This window comes from Bombina bombina, chromosome 7 (genome assembly GCF_027579735.1).
Source record: "Bombina bombina isolate aBomBom1 chromosome 7, aBomBom1.pri, whole genome shotgun sequence".
Classification (NCBI taxonomy): Eukaryota; Metazoa; Chordata; class Amphibia; order Anura; family Bombinatoridae; genus Bombina; species Bombina bombina.
Window position 1 is genome coordinate 436,238,101 of NC_069505.1, and position 22,599 is coordinate 436,260,699.

General features: G+C 40.8%; 1 protein-coding gene across 1 annotated transcript in view; it reads left to right on the plus strand.

Annotated features, from left to right (window-relative positions):
* The first annotated feature begins 3,107 nt into the window (after nt 1-3,107).
* GRIN2B (glutamate ionotropic receptor NMDA type subunit 2B) overlaps nt 3,108-22,599 on the plus strand; it is a 519,238-nt gene continuing 499,746 nt past the window's right edge. Inside the window, exon 1 of the mRNA XM_053721343.1 lies at nt 3,108-3,503. Coding sequence (XP_053577318.1) covers nt 3,108-3,503 — 396 coding nt within the window. The remainder of the gene's footprint in view (nt 3,504-22,599) is intronic.

Below are 22,599 nucleotides of genomic sequence, written 5' to 3' on the forward strand. Positions count from 1 at the left end.
CTCTGCTGAGCTGAGGAGATTGTGAGATAAAATATCTTCCTTTTTTACATAGAGATGCTCAGGTGATATTTTCCTGTCAGCTTTTTACAGTTACACTGCATCAGTTTCAAGTGATTTAGCATATGAGTATTATGTCCCTTTAATAGCAGCTACCCACCCGAATTGGTTGTAATTAGTTTTTACTAGGATCCAAAGTACCGCCACGTTATGCACAAGCACAGTACAATCCTATAATAAATAAACTGATATCATAACAGATTTAAATACATATTTAACCCTTAGAGTGGGATCTATTCAACATAATCAGGAATATAATAAACTAACTTACAGACCTATTCGTGTACAATTATAGAGTATTGTACGATTACAACAACAAAATAATATCTTAGATTCCACTATTTCTGAAACTTGAGAAACATCTTTGGACCCCCTGTCTCTAAGTGTATGTAATTATATACTAAGCGGAAACACGATAAATTCCGAAAATAACACGACTCAATATATTATTATTACCCCAATCTAGGGTGTTGCTATAGATAACTCTCTCATACACACATACCAGGGGCCTATTCCATTATATAGAGATTACCAAGTGGAATCGATATTATAGTGCATTAGATGCACGACAATAACACAAGACTACCTTCTAAACCTGCAATGTAATAAGGAGCAAAGCAGTCCATGTGACATTAGATTGTAAATCATTTTGTAATACTGTGTTAATTGCTCATTACTTGGTACAGAATACATAAGTATATTATAACTGTATTATAGATTGCATATTCTAACTGCCCTTCTATTATTGTAAGACCACATGACACCCAAAATAAATATTGAACTGTGCAATTACTTTCCATCATTGGTGTATAAATACTGCAGTGATTAATATCGTTTAAATCATCTTTGAGTAATAAGACACCCGTGGGATATTACAGAGTATATCATATATTCATCCAAAAAGATATAGTGATATTTTATTAGCTGATGGGGATATCTATAATCTGGGTCCTCTAAAAGTGATTATTACCACTCACACCCTCCCCACAGCATAAGATTAGTGGGTCACTATATCTCGAATGTGACACAGGACCCTACCACAGAGGGCACCACACGAGATATATATAGTACCCTTACAAATAGTGAACGCATCCTCTGGAGAACATACTGGGAATTATATTGATAATTCTCCTTAGGAGTTGCATTCTTCCACCTTCACACTGTCTGTGATTTTTAATTTTTTGTATTTTAATGTAGCTATTAAAAGTTAAGTTTTAAATCTGCCCCACTTTGGGCTCCTTTACCTTTGGTATCAATGACCAACAATTGACTACTTGCTGTTGAGTGCTATTCAAGTACATTATTTCAATTGTGTTCAGCAATTGACACTTTCTAGTCTGCTTCTCCCAATGTACAGCACCTAAGTCCCCGAGAACACTTTTGGCATTTCTCATATCTCAAATGAGATTAGAATATCTAGTGGGACGCAGCATCTGTAGTGCGGTCGTCTTTTCCCCTTCTTCTATTCCTCACTGTCTGTCTTTCTGTTTATCTATCTATCTATCTATCTATCTATCAGTATCTATATATATATCTGTCTGTCTTTCTACCTCTCTCTCTCTCTCTCTCTCTCTCTCTCTCTCTATCTATCTATCTATCTATCTATCTATCTATCTATCTATCTATCAGTATCTATATATATATCTGTCTGTCTTTCTACCTCTCTCTCTCTCTCTCTCTCTCTCTCTATCTATCTATCTATCAGTATCTATCTATATATCTGTCTGTCTTTCTACCTCTCTCTCTCTCTCTCTCTCTCTCTCTATCTATCTATCTATCTATCTATCTATCTATCTATCTATCTATCTATCTTTCTGACAACCAAGACATATTGGTGTGTGTATATATATATATATATATATATATATACGGTATATATAATCAGGTGTAATAATTTAAGGGGCATACAATTATGGAGGGGAATGTATAAGTGAACAGGTAAACGTCACTTCTAGGGGAGAAGACAAAGACTTGTTGCTACAAAAAAGGGATTTTGCGCTTAGGACAAGAATTCCATTAGGTTTTAATGCTGAACAAAAATGTTATATAATGAATAAAACAAAAATGTTATATAATTCTGCACATAGTGCAGAATTATATAACATTATATTAGTGCTAGATTTGTATAACCTAATATTGCCTGCAAAGTTTTATTAAAAAATATTGTTTTCCAGACCTTCTTCTTCTGAGCGGGTCTGTTTTTTACACAGAGCGCATCTGGCCAGCTGTCTAGTCACAGCCGAACGGCGCCATTACTCTCAGTGCAGCTCGCTCCCACTGTCAGGCAGAGCAGGAGCGAGCTACACTAAATGTAATGGCGCGGTCGGGCTGTGGCTAGACAGCTGGCCAGATGCGCTCTGTGTAAAAAACAGACCAGCTTAGAAGAGCACAGAGAGCGGGTCTGGAAAACAGTATTTTTTTAATAAAACTTTGCAGGCAATATTAGGTTATATAAATCTAGCACTAATATAATGTTATATAATTCTGCACTATGTGCAGAATTATATACCATTATTTCCTATGTTTACTGACCATTTAACGAAAGGTGCTCTATGTTTTAACCGAAATGCGTAAGGACATTGCAGACCTGGGTCTGCGCTATGATTTTATGTTTTGCATTTTTCTGTGGGGGGGGTTATATAAATAATAAAACTTGTAACTTTTATTCCTGCCCTGCATTTTGGATTTCTTCAAAGTGTGTACAGTGTAGTGTAAAATAATCTTCCCTTTCATGTGTCCCCTTAATCTATCTTTCCTTCTGGAGTGTATTTCACTTTTAACAAATAGCTTCTTTACCTTTATTCTGTCAGTTGAGAGGGTGTTCCTGCAACTGCTTTGAATACAATGAACGCTTGTCAGCTGCTTACCTGAGTACATTATTTTGTTCTTGTCTCTTTAAACACATTTTACTTTAAATGTTAAAGAACAGTGCTAAGCACAGGTTGTGTGGGGTGTTCTTTCCGGATAACTGAAGCTATTTGTCCAGTACTAGGGATTTGCAATCTGACCTCTGCTGTGTTCTTGTTTTTCAGGGAGTGTAAGAGATGAAGATGAGGCCTACAGGACCCTGCTACGTCCTAATAACCAGCCTAACTATCCTCTTCTACATGGGTTGCCAAGCGCAGAAACACCCCTTTCTGGACATTGCAGTTATTTTGGTAGGAACCTCAGAAGAGGTCGCCATCAAAGACGTTCACGAAAAAGATGACTTCCACCACCTGTCTGTGACGCCTAGAGTGGCGCTGGTCAGCATGAACGAATCGGACCCTAAGAGTATTATCACAAGAATATGTGGCCTCATGTCTGACAAGAAAGTCCAAGGGGTTGTATTTGGTGATGATACAGATCAGGAGGCTATCGCCCAAATTTTAGACTTCATCTCTGCCCAGACACTTACTCCTATCCTTGGTATTCATGGAGGCTCCTCAATGATCATGGCTGATAAGGTATGAGAATAAAACAGGGGACTGGTTGATAGCTTCACTCGTTACCCGGCATGTTGTCTAATTTGTTGATAGGGTGGAAGATATTTATATAGAGACGGCTCAAAATCTCAACTGATTGTATAATTAAGATTTTGGTGTATAATTAAGATTTTGGTGTATAATTAAGATTTGGAGCCTGATGATGAAAAACTTGCCAGCATGGAGAGAAATCACACATAATCTTTTTTTTAGGATTGGGCATTATATTGTAGTGTGTGTGTTCCTTCTTTGATGGACCTCACAGTACTCTCAAGACTTCTTAGATAGTCTCACCAGACCAGAGAGCGTTAGAGAATTGGGCCCCTAGACTTCAGCGGTTGCTTGTAACTTCTTCATATGGAATCTACAGAGCTATCAGAACCCCCAGGATCTCTTAAAGTTGTCCCACTTGGAAAAAAAAGGGAATTAGACTTAGTTAAGTCCACCATAACTGGTCATTCTATTAATCTTCAAGTGTCATCTAGAGGCATCTGGTATTTATGTCTATAAATTATTGTTAAAGTAAACATTCAGCCAACAGCTCCCTTTTATATTCTTTTGTGGGACTGTGTGTGACAGAGATAATTAATGTAACTTGTGCATTTATCTTCAACTGGTTATCACTATCAATTTGAAGTTGAACAGCAGCTCCACCGAAGACGTCATAGGTCTTCTCTGCAATGGTAAAATGAGATGAAAATAATAGAAATGTTTCGATTGGAATGATCAATAGGAATAATGCTTTTTTTGGTGCTACTTTTTGTAGTTGTGTTGTAGGATTAATGACATGTACTGAGGATCATATATATATATTCTCTGAGCAGAGCTGCTGATATTGATTTTTTTTTTCTTTTGGCTGAGAATACAAATAACTGTCCCTCGGTTCCAAATACCAGAACTTTACAGAACATTATATAATCTGCTGAGAGGTGATAGAACGGTGTAACGAAAGGGACATTCAACACTTTGAGATCATAATATAAAATGATAAATCGTATATATAAAAAAAATTCCCATTGTTTTATAGACACTAAAACTTTACACTAATTTTGTCAATATTTAAACAATGAATACAGCTTTAAAAAATAAATCTACTTGTTGTTCTCAGACTAATCTTTTCTTTGATTGCATTATTCTATCTAGCGTTTATTTAGTGTTTAATGTCCCTTTAAAACCGAGGCTTTATTCATTACATATAGTAGATATTATTGTTCTGCCAGTTGGTGACCAAGTGATAAAATGATGGAACTTTATACAGATCAGTATTCTAATAACAGTGACAGAGCAGGGCTATGGGTCACTGGCTGTAAGGACACTGTGTTTTTTACTTTTTTTTTATTTCACTTTTGGGAATCTATGTGGTATCAAGATATTTACTGTAGTGTTCTCCTTCTGACCCAAACACTTAACCTGCTGCGCTCTAGTGCAGTCAGGTTTTATTTAACTCCTTGTGTGCCAGACGTACCAACAAATTCATTTTGATAAGACACTCAGTAGCTCTGTTTAATTAATAAGTTCTGAGCTCATAATCATTTAACTGTCATTAGTACACTGTGTCACTAGCAGGTACTGAGCACATAAACATGTCACTGTCATTAGTACACTGTGTCACTAGCAGGTACTGAGCACATAGACATGTCACTGTCATTAGTACACTGTGACACTAGCAGGGACTGAGCACATAAACATGTCACTATCATTAGTACACTGTGTCACTAGCAGGTACTGAGCACATAAAAATGTCACTGTCATTAGTACACTGTGTCACTAGCAGGTACTGAGCACATAAACATGTCACTGTCATTAGTACACTGTGTCACTAGCAGGTACTGAGCACATAAACATGTCACTGTTATTAGTACACTGTGTCACTAGCAGGTACTGAGCACATAAACATGTCACTGTCATTAGTACACTGTGTCACTAGCAGGTACTGAGCACATAAACATGTCTCTGTCATTAGTATACTGTGACACTAGCAGGTACTGAGCACATAAACATGTCACTGTCATTAGTACACTGTGTCACTAGCAGGTACTGAGCACATAAACATGTCACTGTCATTAGTACACTGTGTCACTAGCAGGTACTGAGCACATAAACATGTCTCTGTCATTAGTATACTGTGACACTAGCAGAGACTGAGCACATAAACATGTCACTGTCATTAGTACACTGTGACACTAGCAGGGACTGAGCACATAAACATGTCACTGTCATTAGTACACTGTGACACTAGCAGGGACTGAGCACATAAACATGTCACTGTCATTAGTACACTGTGTCACTAGCAGGTACTGAGCACATAGACATGTCACTGTCATTAGTACACTGTGGCACTAGCAGGTACTGAGCACATAAACATGTCACTGTCATTAGTACACTGTGATACTAGCAGGTACTGAGCACATAGACATGTCACTGTCATTAGTACACTGTGTCACTAGCAGGTACTGAGCACATAAACATGTCACTGTCATTAGTACACTGTGTCACTAGCAGGTACTGAGCACATAGACATGTCACTGTCATTAGTACACTGTGGCACTAGCAGGTACTGAGCACATAAACATGTCACTGTCATTAGTACACTGTGATACTAGCAGGGACTGAGCACATATACATGTCACTGTCATTAGTACACTGTGACACTAGCAGGGACTGAGCACATACACATGTCACTGTCATTAGTACACTGTGTCACTAGCAGGGACTGAGCACATAAACATGTCACTGTCATTAGTACACTGTGACAATATCAGGCACCTGAGCACATAAACATGTCACTGTCATTAGTACACTGTGGCACTAGCAGGGACTGAGCACATAAACATGTCACTGTCATTAGTACACTGTGACACTAGCAGGGACTGAGCACATAAACATGTCACTGTCATTAGTACACTGTGACACTAGCAGGGACTGAGCACATAAACATGTTACTGTCATTAGTACACTGTGATACTAGCAGGTACTGAGCACATAAACATATCACTGTCATTAGTACACTGTGGCACTAGCAGATACTGAGCACATAAACATGTCACTGTCATTAGTACACTGTGGCACTAGCAGGTACTGAGCACATAAACATGTCACTGTCATTAGTACACTGTGGCACTAGCAGGTACTGAGCACATAAACATGTCACTGTCATTAGTACACTGTGGTACTAGCAGGTACTGAGCACATAAACATGTCACTGTCATTAGTACACTGTGTCACTAGCAGGGACTGAGCACATAGAGATGTCACTGTCATTAGTACACTGTAATACTAGCAGGTATTGAGCACATAAACATGTCACTGTCATTAGTACACTGTGGTACTAGCAGGGACTGAGCACATAAACATGTCACTGTCATTAGTACACTGTAACACTAGCAGGTATTGAGCACATAAACATGTCACTGTCATTAGTACACTGTGGCACTAGCAGGGACTGAGCACATAGACATGTCACTGTCATTAGTACACTGTGACACTAGCAGGTACTGAGCACATAGACATGTCACTGTCATTAGTACACTGTGTCACTAGCAGGTACTGAGCACATAGACATGTCACTGTCATTAGTACACTGTGTCACTAGCAGGTACTGAGCACATACACATGTCACTGTCATTAGTACACTGTGGCACTAGCAGGGACTGAGCACATAAATATGTCACTGTCATTAGTACACTGTAACACTAGCAGGTATTGAGCACATAAATATGTCACTGTCATTAGTACACTGTGGCACTAGCAGGGACTGAGCACATAAATATGTCACTGTCATTAGTACACTGTGGCACTAGCAGGGACTGAGCACATAAATATGTCACTGTCATTAGTACACTGTAACACTAGCAGGTATTGAGCACATAAACATGTCACTGTCATTAGTACACTGTGACACTAGCAGGGACTGAGCACATAAATATGTCACTGTCATTAGTACACTGTGGCACTAGCAGGGACTGAGCACATAAACATGTCACTGTCATTAGTACACTGTGACACTAGCAGGTATTGAGCACATAAACATGTCACTGTCATTAGTACACTGTGGCACTAGCAGGGACTGAGCACATAAACATGTCACTGTCATTAGTACACTGTGACACTAGCAGGTACTGAGCACATAGACATGTCACTGTCATTAGTACACTGTGTCACTAGCAGGTACTGAGCACATAGACATGTCACTGTCATTAGTACACTGTGTCACTAGCAGGTACTGAGCACATAAACATGTCACTGTCATTAGTACACTGTAACACTAGGAGGTATTGAGCACATAAACATGTCACTGTCATTAGTACACTGTGGCACTAGCAGGGACTGAGCACATAAATATGTCACTGTCATTAGTACACTGTGGCACTAGCAGGGACTGAGCACATAAACATGTCACTGTCATTAGTACACTGTAACACTAGCAGGTATTGAGCACATAAACATGTCACTGTCATTAGTACACTGTGACACTAGCAGGGACTGAGCACATAAATATGTCACTGTCATTAGTACACTGTGGCACTAGCAGGGACTGAGCACATAAACATGTCACTGTCATTAGTACACTGTGACACTAGCAGGTATTGAGCACATAAACATGTCACTGTCATTAGTACACTGTGGCACTAGCAGGGACTGAGCACATAAATATGTCACTGTCATTAGTACACTGTGGCACTAGCAGGGACTGAGCACATAAACATGTCACTGTCATTAGTACACTGTAACACTAGCAGGTATTGAGCACATAAACATGTCACTGTCATTAGTACACTGTGACACTAGCAGGGACTGAGCACATAAATATGTCACTGTCATTAGTACACTGTGGCACTAGCAGGGACTGAGCACATAAACATGTCACTGTCATTAGTACACTGTGACACTAGCAGGTATTGAGCACATAAACATGTCACTGTCATTAGTACACTGTGACACTAGCAGGCATTGAGCACATAAACATGTCACTGTCATTAGTACACTGTAGCACTAGCAGGTACTGAGCACATAAACATGTCACTGTCATTAGTACACTGTGGCACTAGCAGATACTGAGCACATAAACATGTCACTGTCATTAGTACACTGTGGCACTAGCAGGGGCTGAGCACATACACATGTCACTGTCATTAGTACACTGTGACAATAGCAGGTACTGAGCACATAAACATGTCACTGTCATTAATACACTGTGGCACTAGTAGGTACTGAGCACATAAACATGTCACTGTCATTAGTACACTGTGACACTAGCAGGAACTGAGCACATAAACATGTCACTGTCATTAGTACACTGTGTCACTAGCAGGGACTGAGCACATAAACATGTCACTGTCATTAGTACACTGTGACACTAGCAGGGACTGAGCACATAAACATGTCACTGTCATTAGTACACTGTGACACTAGCAGGGACTGAGCACATAAACATGTCACTGTCATTAGTACACTGTGACACTAGCAGGGACTGAGCACATAAACATGTCACTGTCATTAGTACACTGCGGCACTAGCAGGGACTGAGCACATAAACATGTCACTGTCATTAATACACTGTGGCACTAGCAGGTACTGAGCACATAAACATGTCACTGTCATTAGTACACTGTGACACTAGCAGGGACTGAGCACATAAACATGTCACTGTCATTAGTACACTGTGGTACTAGCAGGTACTGAGCACATAAACATGTCACTGTCATTAGTACACTGTCTCACTAGCAGGGACTGAGCACATAAACATGTCACTGTCATTAGTACACTGTGGCACTAGCAGGGACTGAGCACATAAACATGTCACTGTCATTAGTACACTGTGACACTAGCAGGGACTGAGCACATAAACATGTCACTGTCATTAGTACACTGTGACACTAGCAGGGACTGAGCACATAAACATGTCACTGACATTAGTACACTGTGGCACTAGCAGGGACTGAGCACATAAACATGTCACTGTCATTAATACACTGTAGCACTAGCAGGTACTGAGCACATAAACATGTCACTGTCATTAGTACACTGTGACACTAGCAGGGACTGAGCACATAACCATGTCACTGTCATTAGTACACTGTGGCACTAGCAGGGGCTGAGCACATACAAATGTCACTGTCATTAGTACACTGTGACACTAGCAGGTACTGAGCACATAAACATGTCACTGTCATTAGTACACTGTGACACTAGCAGGGACTGAGCACATAAACATGTCACTGTCATTAGTACACTGTGGCACTAGCAGGGACTGAGCACATACACATGTCACTGTCATTAGTACACTGTGTCACTAGCAGGTACTGAGCACATAAACATGTCACTGTCATTAGTACACTGTGGCACTAGCAGGTACTGAGCACATAAACATGTCACTGTTATTAGTACACTGTGGCACTAGCAGGTACTGAGCACATAAACATGTCACTGTCATTAATACACTGTTGCACTAGCAGGGACTGAGCACATAAACATGTCACTGTCATTAGTACACTGTCTTACTAGCAGGTACTGAGCACATAAACATGTCACTGTCATTAATACACTGTGTCACTAGCAGGTACTGAGCACATAAACATGTCACTGTCATTAGTACACTGTAGCACTAGCAGGGGCTGAGTACATAAACATATCATTGTCATTAGTACACTGTGACACTAGCAGGTACTGAGCACATAAACTGTCACTGTCATTAGTACACTGTGGCACTAGCAGGGACTGAGCGCATAAACATGTCACTGTCATTAGTACACTGTGTCAGTAGCAGGTACTGAGCACATAAACATGTCACTGTCATTAGTACACTGTGGCACTAGCAGGGACTGAGCACATAAACATGTCACTGTCATTAATACACTGTGTCACTAGCAGGGACTGAGCACATAAACATGTCACTGTCATTAGTACACTGTAGCACTAGCAGGGGCTGAGTACATAAACATATCATTGTCATTAGTACACTGTGACACTAGCAGGTACTGAGCACATAAACATGTCACTGTCATTAGTACACTGTGGCACTAGCAGGGACTGAGCACATAAACATGTCACTGTCATTAGTACACTGTGTCACTAGCAGGTACTGAGCACATAAACATGTCACTGTCATTAGTACACTGTGACACTAGCAGGTACTGAGCACATAAACATGTCACTGTCATTAATACACTGTGGCACTAGCTGATGTTGTGTATGAAGGGGTTAACCTTAGGTATTCTCCTCTCTGACAATACACTATACAATATTGTGAGTAATGTTCTGTAACAACCCCATCAATCTCTCACATTGGAGGAGAAGCGGCTGACCGCTCCTCATCAACCGGAGTGCTGGTCAGGGAATATTATGTGCTTTATGACACTGTACGGTAGATCAATGTGCTGTGTCCCTTTTGACTTGTTAATTTTCTAATATAAAGTAACAGAATCTGCACAAGAAGATCGTGGTACTAAACATTTACATTCTATACATGAGAGGTTCCTGTAAGCCCTGTGAAAGGTCTGTTTACAATGTATAACAATATATAATATTACTTACCCATACTGGCCCTTAACTATCTGTGTCTACGTGACTGTGAATACTGTTTAGATTATATGTGTTGTATTCATGTGGAAACGATTTATTTAATAAAGAGTAGTAGAATTGTGTCTTCCAGCAGGGTATGTGGTAGTACTTTATACAAGAATGGCATTGGGCTACCTGAGTATGCATAGGGTTACGTTGAAGATTAATTGGACCAGGAAATTGTTATTTACACTGAGCTGTGATGCAGGGAACGTAATGGGCCATATGTTATGAAATTGCAACATAAATAAATCAATGTCAAGTACTTAGTTTTTATGTCGCGCAGCGCACTTCCTGGGTGGGGATTTCCTACCCCCAGGCTTTGTTATTGAATTCTGTGCTTATCTAATTAACAAAGGCCTCATGAAACAATACTATACCTTAATAGATACAACTCCCTAGGGTCAGCCACAAGTCACTGTAATTCTGTCATCCATAAATTAAGCCGCCACTTTATATGCTTCAACAACTAAAGTCTGGGAGTGGAGAAAATCATAGGGCAGGGAGTGTCTGAAAATAGGTTTTATTCCGTACATTTAAAAAAATAGTTTGACATTAATTAAATGTTTTGTTTAATTGCTTCTGGAACCATGTTTGGACTAGATTACAAGTGATACGCTATTGTTAGTGCGAGTCGCTATAGGCAATATTGTGACTGTGCTAACTTGCACATGTATTACAAGTGATACGCTATTGTTAGTGCGAGTCGCTATAGGCAATATCGTGACTGAGCTAACTTGCACATGTATTACAAGTGATACGCTATTGTTAGTGCGAGTCGCTATAGGCAATATTGTGACTGTGCTAACTTGCACATGTATTACAAGTGATACGCTATTGTTAGTGCGAGTAGCTATAGGCAATATTGTGACTGTGCTAACTTGCACATGTATTACAAGTGATACGCTATTGTTAGTGCGAGTAGCTATAGGCAATATTGTGACTGTGCTAACTTGCACATGTATTACAAGTGATACGCTATTGTTAGTGCGAGACGCTATTGTTAGTGCGAGTCGCTATAGGCAATATCGTGACTGAGCTAACTTGCACATGTATTACAAGTGATACGCTATTGTTAGTGCGAGTAGCTATAGGCAATATTGTGACTGCGCTAACTTGCACATGTATTACAAGTGATACGCTATTGTTAGTGCGAGTCGCTATAGGCAATATTGTGACTGTGCTAACTTGCACATGTATTACAAGTGATACGCTATTGTTAGTGCGAGACGCTATTGTTAGTGCGAGTCGCTATAGGCAATATCGTGACTGAGCTAACTTGCACATGTATTACAAGTGATACGCTATTGTTAGTGCGAGTAGCTATAGGCAATATTGTGACTGCGCTAACTTGCACATGTATTACAAGTGATACGCTATTGTTAGTGCGAGTCGCTATAGGCAATATTGTGACTGTGCTAACTTGCACATGTATTACAAGTGATACGCTATTGTTAGTGCGAGTAGCTATAGGCAATATTGTGACTGCGCTAACTTGCACATGTATTACAAGTGATACGCTATTGTTAGTGCGAGTAGCTATAGGCAATATTGTGACTGCGCTAACTTGCACATGTATTACAAGTGATACGCTATTGTTAGTGCGAGACGCTATTGTTAGTGCGAGACGCTATTGTTAGTGCGAGTCGCTATAGGCAATATTGTGACTGAGCTAACTTGCACACGTATTACAAGTGATACGCTATTATTACTGCAAGTCGCTATAGGCAATATCGTGACTGCGCTAACTTGCACATGTATTACAAGTGATACGCTATTGTTAGTGCGAGTCGCTATAGGCAATATCGTGACTGTGCTAACTTGCACATGTATTACAAGTGATACGCTATTGTTAGTGCGAGTCGCTATAGGCAATATCGTGACTGCGCTAACTTGCACATGTATTACAAGTGATACGCTATTGTTAGTGCGAGTCGCTATAGGCAATATCGTGACTGCGCTAACTTGCACATGTATTACAAGTGATACGCTATTGTTAGTGCGAGTAGCTATAGGCAATATTGTGACTGAGCTAACTTGCACACGTATTACAAGTGATACGCTATTATTACTGCAAGTCGCTATAGGCAATATCGTGACTGCGCTAACTTGCACACGTATTACAAGTGATACGCTATTATTACTGCAAGTCGCTATAGGCAATATCGTGACTGCGCTAACTTGCACATGTATTACAAGTGATACGCTATTGTTAGTGCGAGGTACTATAGGCAATATCGTGACTGCGCTTACTTGCACATGTATTACAAGTGATACGCTATTGTTAGTGCGAGTAGCTATAGGCAATATTGTGACTGAGCTAACTTGCACATGTATTACAAGTGATACGCTATTATTACTGCGAGTCGCTATAGGCAATATCGTGACTGAGCTAACTTGCACATGTATTACAAGTGATACGCTATTGTTAGTGCGAGTCGCTATAGGCAATATCGTGACTGCGCTAACTTGCACATGTATTACAAGTGATACGCTATTATTACTGCAAGTCGCTATAGGCAATATCGTGACTGCGCTAACTTGCACATGTATTACAAGTGATACGCTATTATTACTGCAAGTCGCTATAGGCAATATCGTGACTGCGCTAACTTGCACATGTATTACAAGTGATACGCTATTGTTAGTGCGAGTAGCTATAGGCAATATTGTGACTGAGCTAACTTGCACATGTATTACAAGTGATACGCTATTATTACTGCGAGTCGCTATAGGCAATATCGTGACTGAGCTAACTTGCACATGTATTACAAGTGATACGCTATTGTTAGTGCGAGTCGCTATAGGCAATATTGTGACTGTGCTAACTTGCACATGTATTACAAGTGATACGCTATTGTTAGTGCGAGTCGCTATAGGCAATATTGTGACTGAGCTAACTTGCACATGTATTACAAGTGATACGCTATTATTACTGTAAGTCGCTATAGGCAATATCGTGACTGCGCTAACTTGCACATGTATTACAAGTGATACGCTATTATTACTGCAAGTCGCTATAGGCAATATCGTGACTGCGCTAACTTGCACATGTATTACAAGTGATACGCTATTGTTAGTGCGAGTCGCTATAGGCAATATCGTGACTGTGCTAACTTGCACATGTATTACAAGTGATACGCTATTGTTAGTGCGAGTCGCTATAGGCAATATCGTGACTGTGCTAACTTGCACATGTATTACAAGTGATACGCTATTGTTAGTGCGAGGTACTATAGGCAATATCGTGACTGCGCTAACTTGCACATGTGTTACAAGTGATACGCTATTGTTAGTGCGAGTCGCTATAGGCAATATCGTGACTGCGCTAACTTGCACATGTATTACAAGTGATACGCTATTGTTAGTGCGAGGTACTATAGGCAATATCGTGACTGCGCTAACTTGCACATGTATTACAAGTGATACGCTATTGTTAGTGCGAGTCGCTATAGGCAATATCGTGACTGCGCTAACTTGCACATGTATTACAAGTGATACGCTATTGTTAGTGCGAGTCGCTATAGGCAATATCGTGTCTGCGCTAACTTGCACATGTATTACAAGTGATACGCTATTGTTAGTGCGAGTCGCTATAGGCAATATCGTGACTGCGCTAACTTGCACATGTATTACAAGTGATACGCTATTGTTAGTGCGAGGTACTATAGGCAATATCGTGACTGCGCTAACTTGCACATGTATTACAAGTGATACGCTATTGTTAGTGCGAGTCGCTATAGGCAATATTGTGACTGCGCTAACTTGCACATGTATTACAAGTGATACGCTATTGTTAGTGCGAGGTACTATAGGCAATATCGTGACTGCGCTAACTTGCACATGTATTACAAGTGATACGCTATTATTACTGCAAGTCGCTATAGGCAATATCGTGACTGCGCTAACTTGCACATGTATTACAAGTGATACGCTATTGTTAGTGCGAGTCGCTATAGGCAATATCGTGACTGCGCTTACTTGCACATGTATTACAAGTGATACGCTATTGTTAGTGCGAGTCGCTATAGGCAATATCGTGACTGCGCTAACTTGCACATGTATTACAAGTGATACGCTATTATTACTGCGAGTTGCTATAGGCAATATTGTGACTGCGCTAACTTGCACATGTATTACAAGTGATACGCTATTGTTAGTGCGAGGTACTATTGGCAGTATTGTGAGTATTTGCAGATAATAGGGATGATTTATTAAGCTCTGTATGGATTGGCCGCAAATCTGCAGAGGGCAGCATTGCACCAGCAGTTCACAAGAACTGCTGGTGCAATGGTAAATGCTGAGAGTGTATGCTGTCTGCATTTATCGATGTGCAGCGACATGATACGCTACTTCGTATCATGTCCGCTCGCACTATGGTAAATATACCCCTTAATCTTGAAACACAGAATGGCTAAAAAGGACAAAGTGTTACAGAGGTCTGAGTGCAGGGAGAGGAGGGGGTGCCGTAAAATCATGAGGTGACAGAGGCAGACAGTGTCCAGTATAGGAGAACCGACAGGGGAAATATATAGCTATACATAGAGCATATACTGACATAAAGTTATATATCAATATGGAACCCATATGTATAAATATGTGAAATGATGTATACAGGGGGAGAATAAAATAGTCAAAAATAAGAAAGGAAAGAAGAAGAAATAAAACAAATAAAAATAAATAATAATAAAAATAATAATATATATAAATATATATAGATATCAAAATAACAAGAGTATTGCATTGAGCAATGATACTTATTTATTGGACTAACTATACATTTATAAGCTGTCGGAAGAGTTCCATAGGCTTACCTGTGTACCTATGTATAAAGAATGTGGAATATACAATGTAATTGACTAAATAAAAGTACATTACAAAATTTTTGATAATGTGTTAAGAATCCAGAGTCCACATTTAGTCCAGAATTAAACAGGTTGAAGTGCATTATCATTTCAAAGGTTTTTCTTTCCATGGTGTTTTTGAAGTTGCCTCTGAGAATCTTGATTTTGAGGTTTTGGATGGAGTGGTCAGGTTGGGTGAAATGGTGACCAACAGGGGTACAGTATTTTGTTTCACAGTGGTTTTTGATTGAGTGTCTGTGTAAGTTCATCCGAAGGTGCAGTTTTTGGCTTGTTTCTCCAATATAGCATCCCATTTCACATGCAGTGCAATGTATCATGTATACCACATTTGCAGATATACATGAATATGTATAGCTTTCATTTAGTCAATTACATTTTATATTCCACATTCTTTATACATAAGTACACAGGTAAGCCTATGTCCACACTTTTGTCTTTTTTAACTTTTGTATTCCCCCTGTATATACAATTTCACATCTTTATAGATATTGATTCAATGTTGATATATAACTTTATGTCAGTATATGCTCTATGTAAAGCTATATATTTCCCCTGTCTGTTCTCCTACACTGGACACTGTCTGCTTGTTACCTAAGCCCCCCTCATGATTTTTACGACACCTCCTCCTCTCACTGCACTTTCTGTCTTCTTAGCTATTCTGTGTTTTAAGATACAATCTGTAAATTCCATTGAATTGGTCAGTATTGCTTCAGACTTGATAAAGGAAGGAACTCTTCCGAAAGCTTGTCATCTTATAAATGTATAGTTAGTCCAATAAATAAGTATCATTGCTCAATGCAATACTCTTGTTATTTTTATATCTAAATCTCTGGACCAACACGGCTACTCCAATCAACGTAAATATATATATATATATATATATATATATATGTGTGTGTGTGTCATTTATATAAGTGTGTATATATATATATATATATATATATGTGTGTGTTTGTGTGTATATATATATATATATATATTTCTCCAACATAGGTGTGTCCGGTCCACGGCGTCATCCTTACTTGTGGGATATTCTCTTCCCCAACAGGAAATGGCAAAGAGCCCAGCAAAGCTGGTCACATGATCCCTCCTAGGCTCCGCCTACCCCAGTCATTCTCTTTGCCGTTGTACAGGCAACATCTCCACGGAGATGGCTTAGAGTTTTTTAGTGTTTAACTGTAGTTTTTATTATTCAATCAAGAGTTTGTTATTTTAAAATAGTGCTGGTATGTACTATTTACTCAGAAACAGAAAAGAGATGAAGATTTCTGTTTGTATGAGGAAAATGATTTTAGCACCGTAACTAAAATCCATGGCTGTTCCACACAGGACTGTTGAGAGCAATTAACTTCAGTTGGGGGAACAGTGTGCAGTCTCTTACTGCTTGAGGTATGACACATTCTAACAAGACGATGTAATGCTGGAAGCTGTCATTTTCCCTATGGGATCCGGTAAGCCATGTTTATTAAGATAGTAAATAAGGGCTTCACAAGGGCTTATTAAGACTGTAGACTTTTTCTGGGCTAAATCGATTCATTATTAACACATATTTAGCCTTGAGGAATCATTTATTCTGGGTATTTTGATATGATTATATCGGCAGGCACTGTTTTTGACACCTTATTCTTTAGGGGCTTTCCCTAATCATAGTCAGAGCCTCATTTTCGCGCCGGTATGGCGCACTTGTTTTTGAGGACAGCATGGCATGCAGCTGCATGTGTGTGGAGCTCTGATACATAGAAAAGTCTTTCTGAAGGCATCATTTGGTATCGTATTCCCCTTTGGGCTTGGTTGGGTCTCAGCAAAGCAGATTCCAGGGACTGTAAAGGGGTTAAATATAAAAACGGCTCCGGTTCCGTTATTTTAAGGGTTAAAGCTTCCAAATTTGGTGTGCAATACTTTTAAGGCTTTAAGACACTGTGGTGAAATTTTGGTGAATTTTGAACAATTCCTTCATACTTTTTCGCAATTGCAGTAATAAAGTGTGTTTAGTTTAAAATTTAAAGTGACAGTAACGGTTTTATTTTAAAACGTTTTTTGTGCTTTGTTATCAAGTTTATGCCTGTTTAACATGTCTGAACTACCAGATAGATTGTGTTCTGACTGTGGGGAAACCAAGGTTCCTTCTCATTTAACTATATGTATTTTATGTCATAAAAAAATTTAGTAAAAATGATGCCCAAGATGATTCCTCAAGTGAGGGGAGTAAGCATGGTACTGCATCATCCCCTCCTTCGTCTACACCAGTCTTGCCCATACAGGAGGCCCCTAGTACATCTAGTGCGCCAATACTCCTTACTATGCAACATTTAACGGCTGTAATGGATAATTCTATCAAAAACATTTTAGCCAATATGCCCACTTATCAGCGAAAGCGCGACTGCTCTGTTTTAGAAAATTCTGTAGAGCATGAGAACGCTGATGATATGGTTTCTGAAGGGCCCCTACACCAGTCTGAGGGGGCCAGGGAGGTTTTGTCTGAGGGAGAAATTTCAGATTCAGGAAACATTTCTCAACAAGCTGAACCTGATGTGATTACTTTTAAATTTAAGTTGGAACATCTCCGCGCTCTGCTTAAGGAGGTGTTATCCAATTTGGATGATTGTGATTATCTGGTCATTCCAGAACCACTATGTAAAATGGAAAAGTTCTTAGAGGCCCCGGGGCCCCCCGAAGCTTTTCCTATATCCAAGCGGGTGGCGTACATTGTTAGTAAAGAATGGGACAGGCCCGGTATACCTTTAGTACCTCCCCCCATATTTATAAAATTGTTTTCCTATAGTCGACCCCAGAAAGGACTGATGGCAGACAGTCCCCAAGGTCGAGGGGGCGGTTTCTACTCTACACAAGCGCGCCACTATACCCATAGAAGATAGTTGTGCTTTCCAAGATCCTATGGATAAAAAGTTAGAAGGTCTGCTAAAGATGTTTGTTCAGCAAGGTTCCCTTCTACAACCAATTGCATGCATTGTCCCTGTCACTGCAGCCGCGTGTTTCTAGTTTGATGAGCTAGGAAAGGCGATTATTAGTAATTCTTCTTCTTATGAGGAGATTATGGACAGAATTCGTGCTCTTAAATTGGCTAATTCTTTCACCCTAGACGCCACCTTGCAATTGGCTAGGTTAGCGGCGAAAAAATTCTGGGTTTGCTATTGTGGCGCAGAGCGCTTTGGTTAAAATCTTGGGCAGCGGATGCGTCTTCCAAGAACAAATTGCTTGACATTCCTTTCAAGGGGAAAACACTCTTTGGCCCTGACTTGAAAGAGATTATCTCTGATATCACTGGGGGCAAGGGCCACGCCCTTCCTCAGGATAGGTCTTTTCAAGACCAAAAATAAACCTAAGTTTCGTCCCTTTCGCAGAAACGGATCAGCCCCAAGGGCTACGTCCTCTAAGCAGGAAGGTAATACTTCTCAAGCCAATCCAGCCTGGAGACCTATGCAAGGCTGGAACAAAGGAAAGCAGGCCAGGAAACCTGCCACTGCTACCAAGACAGCATGAAATGCGGGCCCCCGATCCGGGACCGGATCTGGTGGGGGGCAGACTCTCTCTCTTCGCTCAGGCTGGGGCAAGAGATGTTCTGGATCCTTGGGCGCTAGAAATAGTCTCCCAAGGTTATTCTCTGGAGTTCAAGGGGCTTCCTCCAAGGGGGAGGTTCCACAGGTCTCAGTTGTCTTCAGACCACATAAGAAGACAGGCATTCTTACATTGGGTAGAAGACCTGCTAAAAATGGGAGTGATTCATCCTGTTCCATTAGGAGAACAAGGGATGGGGTTCTACTCCAATCTGTTCATAGTTCCCAAAAAAGAGGGAACGTTCAGACCAATCTTAGATCTCAAGATCTTGAACAAGTTTCTCAAGGTTCCATCGTTCAAGATGGAAACCATTCGAACACTTCTTCCTTCCATCCAGGAAGGTCAATTCATGACCAAGGTGGATTTCAAGGATGCGTATCTACATATTCCTATCCACAAGGAACATCATCGGTTCCTAAGGTTTGCATTCCTGGACAAGCATTTCCAGTTCGTGGCGTTTTCTTTCGGATTAGCCACTGCTCCTAGGATTTTCTCATAGGTACTAGGGTCCCTTCTGGCGGTGCTAAGACCAAGGGGCATTGCTGTAGTACCTTACTTGGACGACATTCTGATTCGAGCGTCGTCCCTTCCTCAAGTAAAGGCTCACACGGACATTGTCCTGGCCTTTCTCAGATCTCACGGATGGAAAGTGAACGTGGAAAAGAGTTCTCTATCTCCGTCAACGAGGGTTCCCTTCTTGGGAACTATAATAGACTCCTTAGAAATGAGGATTTTTCTGACAGAAGCCAGAAAAACAAAACTTCTAGACTCTTGTCGGATACTTCATTCCGTTCCTCTTCCTTCCATAGCGCAGTGCATGGAAGTGATAGGTTTGATGGTAGCGGCAATGGACATAGTTCCTTTTGTGCGCATTCATCTAAGACCATTACAACTGTTCATGCTCAGTCAGTGGAATGGGGACTATTCAGACTTGTCTCCGAAGATACAAGTAAATCAGAGGACCAGAGACTCATTCCGTTGGTGGCTGTCCCTGGACAACCTGTCACAAGGGATGACCTTCCGCAGACCAGAGTGGGTCATTGTCACGACCGACGCCAGTCTGATGGGCTGGGGCGCGGTCTGGGGATCCCTGAAAGCTCAGGGTCTTTGGTCTCGGGTAGAATCTCTTCTACCGATAAATATTCTGGAACTGAGAGCGATATTCAATGCTCTCAAAGCTTGGCCTCAGCTAGCGAGGGCCAAGTTCATACATCAACCATCAGGGGGGAACAAGGAGTTCCCTAGCGATGGAAGAAGTGACCAAAATCATTCTATGGGCGGAGTCTCACTCCTGCCACCTGTCTGCTATCCACATCCCAGGAGTGGAAAATTGGGAAGCGGATTTTCTGAGTCGTCAGACATTGCATCCGGGGGAGTGGGAACTCCATCCGGAAATCTTTGCCCAAGTCACTCAACCGTGGGGCATTCCAGACATGGATCTGATGGCCTCTCGTCAGAACTTCAGAGTTCCTTACTACGGGTACAGATCCAGGGATCCCAAGGCGGCTCTAGTGGATGCACTAGTAGCACCTTGGACCTTCAAACTAGCCAGGATCAATCAGGAGAGGGCGTCGGTGATTTTGATAGCTCCTGCGTGGCCACGCAGGACTTGGTATGCAGATCTGGTGAATATGTCATCGGCTCCACCATGGAAGCTACCTTTGAGACGAGACCTTCTTGTTCTAGGTCCGTTCGACCCACTCCAGCTGACTGCTTGGAGATTGAACGCTTGATCTTATCAAAGCGAGGGTTCTCAGATTCTGTTATTAATACTCTTGTTCAGGCCTGAAAGCCTGTAACCAGAAAAATTACCACATAATTTGGTATATCTGTTGGTGTGAATCTGCAGGATTCCCTTGGGACAAGGTTAAGATTCCTAAGAGTCTATCCTTCCTTCGAGAAGGATTGGAAAAAGGATTATCTGCAAGTTCCTTGATGGGACAGATTTCTGCCTTGTCTGTGTTACTTCACAAAAAGCTGGCAGCTGTGCCAGATGTTCTAGCCTTTGTTCAGGCTCTGGTTAGAATCAAGCCTGTTTACAAAATTTTGACTCCTCCTTGGAGTCTCAACCTAGTTCTTTCAGTTCTTCAGGGGGTTCCGTTTGAACCCTTACATTCCGTTGATATTAAGTTATTATCTTGGAAAGTTTTGTTTTTGGTTGCAATTTCTTCTGCTAGAAGAGTTTCAGAATTATCTGCTCTGCAGTGTTCTTCTCCTTATCTGGTGTTCCATGCAGATAAGGTGGTTTTGCGTACTAAACCTGGTTTTCTTCCAAAAGTTGTTTCTAACAAAAACATTAACCAGGAGATAGTTGTGCCTTCTTTGTGTCCTAATCCAGTTTCAAAGAAGGAACGTTTGTTGCACAACTTGGATGTAGTTCGTGCTCTCAAATTTTACTTAGCAGCTACTAAGGATTTCAGACAAACTTTGTCTTTGTTTGTTGTTTATTCTGGTAAACGGAGAGGTCAAAAAGCAACTTCTACCTCTCTCTCCTTCTGGATTAAAAGCATTATCCGATTGGCTTATGAGACTGCCGGACGGCAGCCTCCTGAAAGAATCACAGCTCACTCCACTAGGGCTGTGGCTTCCACATGGGCCTTCAAGAACGAGGCTTCTGTTGATCAGATATGTAAGGCAGCGACTTGGTCTTCACTGCACACTTTTTCTAAATTTTACAAATTTGATACTTTTGCTTCTTCTGAGGCTATTTTTGGGAGAAAGGTTTTGCAAGCCGTGGTGCCTTCCATTTAGGTGACCTGATTTGCTCCCTCCCTTCATCCGTGTCCTAAAGCTTTGGTATTGGTTCCCACAAGTAAGGATGACGCCGTGGACCGGACACACCTATGTTGGAGAAAACAGAATTTATGTTTACCTGATAAATTACTTTCTCCAACGGTGTGTCCGGTCCACGGCCCGCCCTGGTTTTTTTAATCAGGTCTGATAATTTATTTTCTTTAACTACAGTCACCACGGTAACATATGGTTTCTCCTATGCAAATATTCCTCCTTAACGTCGGTCGAATGACTGGGGTAGGCGGAGCCTAGGAGGGATCATGTGACCAGCTTTGCTGGGCTCT